The sequence below is a fragment of the Crocuta crocuta genome, unplaced genomic scaffold, assembly GCF_008692635.1.
Source record: "Crocuta crocuta isolate KB4526 unplaced genomic scaffold, BGI_CrCroc_1.0 scaffold167, whole genome shotgun sequence".
NCBI lineage: Eukaryota > Metazoa > Chordata > Mammalia > Carnivora > Hyaenidae > Crocuta > Crocuta crocuta.
The window spans coordinates 6253712-6265290 of NW_027532406.1; the positions used below are offsets into that span (position 1 = coordinate 6253712).

The window sequence follows — 11579 nt, forward strand, 5'->3', positions numbered from 1 at the left end:
CGTACCATGACTTTGGGGATGCAGCAGAAGCAGTTCTAAGAAGGAAGTTTATAGCGATACACATCTACCTTAAGAAAGAAAGAGAACAATCTCAAAAAAAATCTAACTTTACACCTCCAGGATGCAGAAAGAAAAGAGCAAACCAAGCCCCAAGTTAGTAGAGGGAAGGTAATAACAAAGACCTGAGTGGAAATAAATGAAGCAGAGACTAGGAAGACAATAAAAAATATCTACAGGGGCACCTGGGTGGCTCAGATGGTTGAGGGTCTGACTTTGGCTCAGGTCATGATCTCACAGCTAGTGGGTTTGAGCCTCGTGTCGGGCTCTGTGCTGACAGCTCAGAGCCAAGAGCTTGCTTCAGATTCTGTGTCTCCCTCTCTCTGCTCACGCTCTCACTCTCTCAAAAATAAAATAAACATCAAAAAATTAATAAAAAGCTAAAACATTAAAAAATAAAATTAAAAACTAAAAAGGAAATAGAAAATCTGAACAGACAAATCACAGGTCAGAAACTAGTAAACTAGTGAAAGTCCAGGGCCAGTTGCTCACTGGTGAGCTCTACCAAACATTTAAAGAATAGTTAAAACTAATGTTTCTCGGGGCGCCTGGGTGGCTCAGTCAGTTGGGCATCCAACTTCAGCTCAGGTCATGATCTCACGGTTCGTGGGTTCGAGCCCCACATCGGGCTCTCTGCTGATAACTAGCTCAGAGTCTGGAGCCTGCTTCAGATTCTGTGTCTCCCTCTCTCTTTGACCCTCCCCTGCTCATGCTGTCTCTATCTCTCTCTCAAAAACAAAACAAAACAAAACAAAACTAATGTTTCTCAAATTCTAAGATACTGAAGAGGAGGAAACACTTTAAAGTCATTACGAAGACAGCATTCCTCTGATACCAAAACTAAACAAGGAGACTATAAGAAAATTATAGGCCAATATCTCTGATAAACATAGCTGAAAAAAGTCCTCAGAAAAATATCAGCAAACGAAAGTCAACAGTACATTAAAAGGACCATACACCATGAAAAAATGGGATTTATCCCTGGGTGCAAGGATGGCTCAATATGTGCAAATCAATCCATGTGATAATCACATTATCAATGAAGGAGAAAAGACATATGATCATTTTAATAGATGCATAAAAAGTATTTGACAAAATTTTCTGATAAAAAAAGTTCAACAAATTAGGTGTAGAAAGAATGTACAGCAACATAACAAACACCATACATAATAAGCCCACAACTGACATCATACTCAATGGTGAAAAGTAAAAGCTTTTCCTCTAAGATCAGGAAGAGACAAGTGTACACTCTCACTACTTCTATTCAACGTAGTCTTGGAAGTCCTAAGCCAGAGCAAGGAAATTAGGCAAGAGAAAAAAAAAAGTCATCTAAATCAGAAACAAAGAAGTAAAGTTTTCTGTTTGCACATGACATGATCTTATACATAGAAATTTTCAAGACTCCAGCAAAAATCTGTCAAACTAATAAATGAATTCAGTAAAGTTCCAGGAGACAAAAATCAAGATATGAAATGAAAAATGATTTGCATTTCTATACACTAACAATGAACTATCCAAAAAAAGAAAGTAACAAGCCCATTTATAATAGCATCAAACAGAATAAACTATTTAGGGATCAATATAACCAAGGAAGCGGAAGATCTGTACACTGAAAATCATAAAATACTGATGAAAGAAATTGAAGACAACACAAATAAATGGAAAGTTATCCCTTGTTCATGGATTGGGAGAACTAATATTACTAAACTATTCACACTACCCAAGGCGATCTACAGATTTAACTCAAGACCTATCAAAATTCCAATGGCAGGGCAGCTGGGTGGCTCAGTTGGTTAAGTGTCCAACTTTGGCTCTGGTCATGATCTCACAGTTCGTGGGTTCGAGCCCCGCATCCAGTTCTGTGCTGACAGCCAGCTCAGAGACTGGAGCCTGTTTCAGATTCTGTATCTCCCTCTCTGTCTGACCCTCCCCTGCTCACGCTCTCACGCTCTCCTCTCTCTCTCTCTCAGAAATAAATAAAACATTTAAAAAATCAAAATTCCAATGGCATTTTTTCACAGAAATAGAAAAAAATCTTAATATTTGGATGGAACCATAAGAGATCTCAAACAGCTAAAGCAATCCTAAGCACAAAAAGTAAGCTGGAGGCGTCACACTTTCTGATTTCAGACTATATTACAAAGCTATAGTTATCAAAATAATATGGTATTGGCAAAAAGAAAGAAAGAGAGAGAGAGAGAGAGAGGGAAAGGAAAGGAAAGGAAAGGAAAGGAAAGGAAAGGAAAGGAAAGGAAAGGAAAGGAAAGGAAAGGAAAGGAGAGGAAAGGAGAGACATACAGATCAACAGAACAGGATAGAGAGCCTAGAAATAAACCCAGTCATACCCACTAATTTTGATAAAAGCACCAAGAATACACAACGGGAAAAAGACAGTCTCTTAAATGGTGCTGGGAAAACTAGATCTCCACATGCAAAAGAATGAATTGGACCATTATCTTACATCATACACAAAAGTCAACCCCAAATGGATAAAAATCTAAGCATAAAACCCAAAATTATAAAACTCTTAAAAGAAAACATGAGGAAAAAAGTCCTGCACATTGGTCATGACAATGATTTTTTGGATCTGACATCAAATGCACAGGCAACAAGGCAAAAATAAACAAGTGGGACAATGTTAAACTAAAAGGCTTCAGGGCGCCTGGGTGGCTCAGTTGGTCAAACATCTGACTCTTGATTTCAGCTCAAGTCATGATCTCATGGTTTGTGGGTTCAAGCTCCACATCAGGCTCTGTGTTGACAGCATAGAGCCTGCTTGGGGATCCTCTCTCTCTCTCTCTCTCTCTCTCTCTCTCTCTGTCCCTCCCCTGCTCACTCTCTTTCAAAATAAGTAAACATTTTTTTAATATTCAACAAAAGAAATCACCAAAAAAATGCAAAGGCAATCTACAGAATAGGAGAAAATATTTGTAAGCCATATATCTGATAAGAAGTTAATATCCAAAATGTCTAAGGAAACCTTAAAACTAAATAGCAAATAACAGTGACAACAACAAATATAATCTGATTAAAAATGGGCAGAAGAACTAAATAGATGTTTTGCTAAGGAAGCCGTCCAGGTGGCTAACAGGTGTATGAAAAGATGCTCAACATCACTTATCATCAGGGAAATGCAAATCAAAACCTCAATGAGCTATCACCTCATGCCTATTTGGATGACTATTATAAAAAAAAAAAAACAGGAGATAAAAATATTGGCGGAGAGAAAAGGAAACCTTTGTATACTGTCGGTGGAGATGTAAATTGGTACAACCACTATGGAAAACAGTATGAAAGTTCCTCCAAAAATTAAAAATAATTCTGCAATATACCCTTTGGCTTATATCACATCATTGTTCACAATAGCCAAGTTACGGAAACAACGTGAGTATCCATTGACAGATGAATGGAGATATATATATTTTTAATAAAAATAAAATAATACATATGTTATATATTTTTATTTTATTGCTTTAAGTTATATATTTATTTTTGAGAGAGACAGAGAAAGACGTGCACACGCAGGAGTGGGGGGAGGGGAGAGAGAGAGGGAGAGAGAAAATCCCAAGCTGTCAAGCGCAGAGCCTGACACAGGGCTTGATCTCACAAACTGTGAGATCACGACCTGAGCTGAAATCAAGAGTTGGATGCTTAACCAACTGAGCCTCCCAGGAGCCCCTATGTATTTTTATTTTTATGCTGTATTGTACATATATCCACTGCATATACACACAATGAAATAGTCTTTAGCCATGATAAAAAGAAGGATATCTTGCTGTTGGTGACAAGGATGGACCTAGCAGGCATTATGCTGAGTGAAATAAGCCTGACAGAGAAAGACAAATACTGTATGGGATCACTTATATGTGGAATCTTAAAAAAAAAAAAAGGTGAGGGGGAGGTGCTTGGATGCCTCAGTCGGTAAAGAGCCTGACTTCAGCTCGGGTCATGATCTCATGGTTTGTGAGTTCGAGCTCCACGTTGGGCTCTGCTCTGGCAGTGCAAAGCCTGCTTAGGATTCTCACTCTCTCCTCTCTGTCTTCCCCTCCCCTGCTCATGCTTTCTTTCTCTCTCAAAATAAGTAAATAAATAAACAAACAAATAAATATTTTCTAAAGTGAAACCCACAGAACCCGAGAGTAGAAAAGAGGTTACCAGGCCCTAGGAGTGGGGAGCTAGGGAGATGCTGTCAAGGGTACAAACTCTCAGTTATACGATGAGTAAGTTCTCAGGACATAATGCATGGCATGGTGACTATAGTTAATAACACCATATTCTATATGTGAGATTTGCTGAGAATAGGCCTTGAGCGTTCTTACTAAAAAAAAAAGTTACTGTATGAGCTGATGGATGTGTTATTTAACCTGATTGTGGTAATCGCTTCACATTGTATAGGTTTTTTTTTCATTTTTTAAAATGTTTTATTTATTTCTGAGAGACAGAGAGAGACAGCATGAGCAGGGGAGCGTCAGAGAGAGACGGAGATACAGAATTGGAAGCAGGCTCCAGGCTCTGAGCTGTCATCACAGAGCCCGATGCGGGGCTCAAACCCACAAGCTGTGAGATCATGACCTGAGCCGAAGTTGGACACCCAACTGACTGAGCCACCCAGGCGCCCCTATATAGTTTAAATATATTACAATTTTACTTGTCTATTATACCTCAATAAAGCTGGGGTGGGGGAGCAAAACAGAAGAACTGAAAAACAAGACTGAGCTGACTCCATCTTGCTGTGTGCTTTTGGGAAGTTTTCCTAACCTCTCTGTGCCTCACTGACTCCACTGATAGATGGGAATCTCCCCTCCCCTCTCCTGGAGTTCAAGGGGAAAGAAGACCTCTGGATTCCAGGGGTGTAGACAAGCCTGTGTTTAAGGCCCAGCGCAGCTCCCACCTGGGCCAGGATCCGGCTGCACTCATGAGGAGTTTGGCTGGAGTCAAGCACTGGGTCATTTGAGGGCTCTGCACAACCCTGTGTCTGGGATCATGATGCTGCCTTGGGCTCAACTTCTGATAAGAGGGACAATGTGGCCGCAGCCCTGATGCACCTGTCCAGCCACAAAGCCCAGGAGCTCCAGGAGCCAAGCCGTCTGGGTGGGGGAGGGAGGCAAGAGGGTGGACAGAGAGCAGAGTTGTGGAAACTTGCCTTGCTCCTCAAGGCCCACCTCCACCACCAAGGGCAGGATGGAGACAGAGGAATGGGAGACAGAGGAATGGGAGACAGAGGAATGGGACTGCGGGAGAAGTGACAGAGCCCTGAACTGGAAGTCAGCCCTGCACAGCCACTAGCTTCTTGCGGGACCACGGGCCAGGTTCTTCTCTTCTCCAGGCTTCAGGACCGACGAGCCAATGTGTAGCAAGGGTCCAGCTGGGGTCATTACCACACCAGGTTCTTCACATGCATTCTCTCATCAAACCCTACTCAGAATCCCGAGGGCTAGGCATCATAATCCCTTGAGAACCTGAGGATCTGAGAGGCTAAGTGACTTGGCTCAGGTCACCCAGCCTGTATGAGGTGTCCACAGCCTACACTAGAAGAAACTGGAGACCAGAAGCCCTGAGAACCTTGCCAGCTCAAAGGGGCTTGAGTTCTGCCAACCCTCCATGACCAAGCCATCATCCCCTTTCCCCCAGACAACTGCCACAGCCTTCAGCTGGTCCCTCTACAACCCCCCCTCCCCTCAACCACCACCACCTCCCTGCTGTCCATTCTCCCACTCGGCAGCGAGCAAACTGGGAATCAGATCACACCACTCCCTGTAAAACCCTCCAAAGGCTTCCTACTGCCTTGAGGAACAATTCTGAGCCCTACACCATGGCCTACGAGGACCTAGGAGGTCTGCCTTGGTGGCCCTTCCCACTTTCCCTTCCATGCCTCCCCATCGGCCACCTGTGTCAGCCCAGCGGCCCGCACACTGGGCCACAAACCTGCCAAGCTCCTTTCTGCCTCGATAGTTCCCTCTGCCTGGACTTCTGGTTCCCTTGCGCCTCACCTACCCCAGATCCTCACCTTCGCCTGCTCTCTTTTCTTGTCCTTTGCTTTATTCAATCAGCGCCCATCTCCCCAGCAGAACGGATGCTACGGAGATTATCTACCCTACTCTCTGCACACCCCTAGTTACAGCCCAGGGCATGCCCAGGGGGTGCTCAGCATGCACATGGCCGATACCCGCACCCGAGGCCCACCTGGTTCCGGAAGATCAAGGCCACCACACCACCAATGAGCTCAATTATGAGGCAAATCCCCAGGATATACATAAACTGAAAAACAAAATTCAGAGATTCACTTAGAGGGGCGAGAGAAGCACCTTGGCTCCAAGGTCAAGTGCGATGAGGAGAATCCTCTCTGTGGGAGCTCTTACTGGCTCCCGGGCCTTCTCCTTCCTCCTGTGAGGGCACAGGATGTGGACAAATATTCCCCGGGAAAACCCATCTCTGGGGCCAGTCAGGGGTCGGGAAGCGTGACTCAGCTGTCCAGGCCAGATTGTTATCGAGGTTTGTCCCACGGTCCTCCACAGAGTAAAGGCAGAAAAACACCCCTCCCACCGCCACCGCCACCACGAGGAGGGCTGACCCAGAGCGGGCCTGGCTGGCTGGGCCACCGCCACGGCATTTCCAGCTCTGCCCGCAGAGCCCCTCAGAAGTGGCCTCCCAGTCCCCCCCAGAGTGGGTGAGGGGACGTCTGAGGCCCAAAGAATATATATACCCCCACCCCTGCCCCAGCACAAAGCAGGTAGTGTCCAAACTGATGCCAGCAACTTCCAGCCTCAGGCAGCACCAACATCCTGCTTATCAGGGCTTCCCACGTGAGGGGTGACAGTGAGGTCAAACACACACGTGGGCACAGTGAATGGATCTGCCTACCCAGTACCCCCAGCTTCAGGGAGCCACCCCTCACTGCACAGAAAAGGGGGCAGGTGAGGTGGCCCCAGGGCAGGCACTTGGCCCAGGCAGGCTCATCAGAGTCCTGGGACTTTGGCCAGAGGTTACCAGGAAACACTTTTTGGGATCAAGGGCCATGAAGCTTCTGTTGGCCTGAGGCCGCTAGTGACGATTGTAAAGAGAGCCTGAGGACCCAGCCTGGCATCCAGCTGGGAGGTGGCGGAAGAGCAGGAGCCCCCGGTACCATCTAAAGCCCTGGTTCATTGTGGGTTCGCTGGTTACAGGAGCCACGCACTCACCACCAGCACCTCTGGGATTTGCTTGCTCTCACTTGAGTATGATTTCTCCCACTTGCAACTGAGAGTCCAGACCCACGCAGGGTTTCAGTGAGAGAAGAATATTCAAGTCAGCCTTTATATGCAAAGTGGAGGTGGCCTGGGCTCTCTTGGGCCTACGTAACAGAGAGGCTGATCCAGGAGACCTTCTAGAAAGTGTGGTTTGAGGCAAGGACTGAAAAAAACCTGGGCTGCCCAAGGGCCCACGGGCAGTCTCCCCAGCTCTCTTAGGGACTCCAAGGACACCCCCTCCCCCCCAGCTAAGGGGTGTGTGGGGCCAACTCACCGCTTGGAGAAGGCACAGGTTGTCGCGGAGGGAGGCCAACACGCCAATGAAGGACACGATGAACATGATGACCCCCAGAAGGATGAGGATGATGGCTGGGGCCAGAAAGGCACTTTCAAGGGTTTTATATTTCTGCCGCTCAACTTCTGCATAGATCCCCACCGACAGGATCAGGGCCCCGATCAGCTGCAGCAAGAAAGCAAGGAGTGAGAGAGAAGGACCAGCGGTCACTTGATTTTCCTACAGCCAGTTTGTCTGGGGGCTACAGTGCCCGTCACTGGGGAGCTCAGCCCAATGACCATACATGAGGGAGCGTGCTGTGGGCTGACCTGTATTCCCCCAAAGTTCACACGGTGCAATGCTAACCCCAGGCCCTCAGAATGTGACTATATTTGGAGACAGAACCTTTAAAGAGGTAATTAAGTTAAAATGAGACTATACGGGTAGGCCTTCATCCAGTATGACTGTTGTCCTCAAAAGAAGAAAAGATGAGGGCCAGACAAACCCAGAGGGAAGAACACGTGAGGACACAGGGAGAAGGCAGCCATGTACAAAGCAGGCAGACAGGCCTCAGAAGAAACCAACCCGGTGAACTTGGACTTCTAGCCTCCAGAGCTGTGAGGAAATACATTGCTGTGGTTGAAGCCACACGGTCTGTGGCATTTTGTTACAGCGGCCGTAGCACACTGACACAGACTCTGTTTGGAAATGCCGCACGAGAGGAGGGTACCGGTGGGTCAGGAGAAAGGCCACTGCTTAGAGGGTCAGACGACATGGGTTTGAGTCCCAGCTCTGCCACTAGCTAACCGTGGGCCTCAGATAGGTAGGTGGCCCCTCAGTTCCATGTTGCCCTCTGAAACATGGGAGGAAGATGCTTGTTTCTGCCCTGCCCACACCCCAAGTTCTGGCAAGGCTTTCGTAAGAGATAAGGAAAGTGGGAATATTGTCAACCTAAGCACGCAGGGCCGCTGAAAGGACTGCTCCCCAGGCAGGCCACCCCAAGGACATTTCAGAGCTGCTCAGGGGGCCAGGCAAATTCCTTGTTATCAACTTTCCCAACAGTGGAAAGATGACTATTGTAGCACTCCGTCAGGAAAAACCCAGGCGACGAAGCCCCCACAGAGGGCCCCTCTTTTCTCTGGGCCTGAAAACTTGCTTACTAAACTTTCAGGGATTGGGTTTTTTTAATAAAGTTTATTTACTTATTTATTTTGAGAGAGAGAGAGAGAGAGCACGAGTTGGGGAGGGGCAGAGAGAGAGGGGGAGAGAGAGAGAGAGAGAGAGAGAATCCCAAGCAGGCTCCACGTTGTCAGCACAGAGCCTGATGCAGGGCTCGAACTCATGAACTGTGAGATCATGACCTGAGCCAAAACCGAGAGTCAGACACTTAACCGACAGAGTCACCTGGGCGCCCCTACCTTTTCAGGGAGTTTTATCAGCTGACACCACTCCCAACTCTCAGATAAGTCTGGGCCTATCTCACCCTGGGATCCCACGGTACTGTCCTGATTGGCCCCCTTCAGCCCATTCTCCACACCAGAATGACCAGGTAAACCCCCATCGGAGCAGCCTGGTTCTCTGTGAGAATAAAAACACCAGCCTTAATCACAGATGACAGACAGGCCCACGTGACCTGTCTGAGCTCACGTCTCCCTCTCCTCCCTTCTTCACTCTGCCTTAGCAGCACTGGGCTCCTTACTGCTGGTAGAACACACATACTGCACCATCCCGAGGCCTTTACACAGGCTGTTCCCGCTCTCCAGAATGCTCTTCCTCCTGACATCCACGAGGCTCACTCCTTCTCCTCCCTCTTGTCTTTGCTCCATTGTTAGCTGTTTTGTGAGGCTTTTCTGAGACATCTTATTTAGAAGGAGAAAATCCCTCCCCCTGAAACTCCTGACACCAATACCCCATTTTATTTTTCTCCTTTGCACTTACCAGTATGTAAGCAACTTTATTCTTTTACTTTTTAATTGCTTGGCTTCCCCATAAGACTTTAAGCTGCATGTCAAGGAGGGATTTCCCAACTAACTGGGGCATCTCCAGCACCCAGAACAGTCCCGACGTTTAGGTACCATCAGTGTTTACAATCAGTGTGCACTGAATGGAGGTGAACTGGACTTCCCAATCGACGCCCTTGGGTTTGAGTCCGACGCCGTCTACCTGGTCTCCTGCCTGTCTAAGGATCCTGACTTTCCGGGCCACGCATTCCTGGGGGCAAGGACAAATCATCAGATATGCTGGACTTCCTCTCCAAGGAGGAGGTGGTGTGAGAGGGTAACAGCTGAGGCACAGCCCGCTAAGGTCTCCGCAAAGGAAGCGAGGGGTAATACAGACCGGACGTTGGCAACATATGCCATGGACATAGCTACCCTAGAGTCACATCCAGAACACTGAGGACGCCGCCCCTCCAGTTACTCACTGGTCTTAAATTGGCTCTAATGTGCCGTCAAAATAGATCTCCGCGACTTCCTTCCAAAGAGCGCAGAGACTGTCCTGGGTAAATGGAAGTGCCTGTTTTCCCCTAACTTTTGACAAGTAGCCGAGATACCAAAAGTCAAGCAGACCAAGCTTATTTAGAAACACCAGATAACAGAGGGTTGCCAAGAAGCCATCTCCCCCCAGGGGGAGGAGGGGTCCGCCCCATTTGAAAAGATAATCCAGGATTTACCCAGACCCACTTCCCCCAGTGTGAAAGGAACGCCTTTCCAACACAGAGGTGCAAAGGGAGCTGAGAGACTCAGTTAGGAGTCACTTATTAACAAGCTGACCATATCAGGAAAACCATGAGTGAAATGATGTCATCGACAGTACCCACTTGGGTAAATGTTTACATTTATAAGGCAGAACGAACACACACACACACACACACACACACACGCAGGAAATTTTCTACAGGAAGATGGTGATCACAGGAAATAAAATCTACTTTTAACAGAGCAAGATTAACCAGAGGCTCTCTGGTCAGTTCAGGCTCCAAAACCCAGAACAAGGTAAAATTAGTGTTCAAGGCCATCCTAAGCCCTGTGGGTCTTCTGAGAACAGGAACAAGCACTTTAAAAAGCTCAGTCTCCCCCTTCTGAATTACTGGACTTCTAAGGAATGCCTACCGAACTCTGACCCTGAACCAGACACAGAGGCCAGAGATCCTTGGGCTGAAGACCATGGTTAAAGAAGACGACACGGGATGGAAGTCTTCACAGCATAGGCGGGGAGTGAATTAAATACACAGGGACACAGTGTACTTGAGGGCTACACAGGTGGGGTTTTATCCTCTGTCTTGATGAGAAGCGTAATTCTTCTGCTGTTGCTGACCCAACAAGATAGCATCTAAGTATTTTCAGAATTGCTTCCATATACTTTTGCAAATTTTGTGTTTCCTGTTTTAAGGATTTTTTAAAGCTTATTTATTTATTTTGAGAGACAGAGAGAGCACACGAACATGGGAGAGACAGAGAGAGAGAGAGAGAGGGAGAGAAAGAGAATCCCAAGCAGACTCTGCACTTTTAGCACAGAGCCCAATGTGGGGCTTGAACTCACGAACCACGAGATCATGACCTGAACTGAAACCAAGAGCTGGACACTTAACCAACTGAGCCATCCAGGCATGCCAGCGTTTTCCTGTTTTAAAGGGAAAAAAAAAAAGCTCTTCTGGGGTGGAGAGACCTGGGCAGACAACTAGCCCCTATCCCTCATTCCTGCCTAAGGCTATGCTTCTGGGTTAAGGTAGCCTGCTCTGGAAACCATCTGGAAACCAAAATGGCAGGGCAGACCTGACCCCAGCCCTCTCCATAAAGTCAGCCAGTGGCTTCTTCTATTTTTACAAGCTCCCTAGGGCCCTGAGACCCACTCCAGAACGGCCTTGCCGGCAGGAAACAAAACTTCCTTTGGTCTGAGCTCCCTCCTGTTGCAAAGCATCGCATTTTCCTTGCCAGTCAGCCTGACCACATTTCCAGACCACCAAAGCCATAGGAAAATCTCCTGTGGCAAACGGAAACCCAAGCTTCCTTACTCCACAAGCA

At 47.1% G+C, this 11579-nt stretch overlaps 1 protein-coding gene across 2 annotated transcripts in view; it reads right to left on the bottom strand.

The window, feature by feature from the left end:
* The window catches only part of TSPAN15 (tetraspanin 15), a 53124-nt gene that overhangs the window by 17530 nt on the left and 24015 nt on the right, over positions 1–11579 (bottom strand). The window contains exons 2-3 of one of the 2 annotated variants that reach the window (XM_077778664.1): positions 7558–7743; positions 6241–6315 (exon numbers count right to left, since the gene is read on the bottom strand). The exons of the other annotated variant lie outside the window; for it this stretch is intronic. Coding sequence (XP_077634790.1) covers positions 6241–6315; positions 7558–7743 — 261 coding nt within the window. The remainder of the gene's footprint in view (positions 1–6240; positions 6316–7557; positions 7744–11579) is intronic. 2 annotated transcript variants of the gene reach the window in all.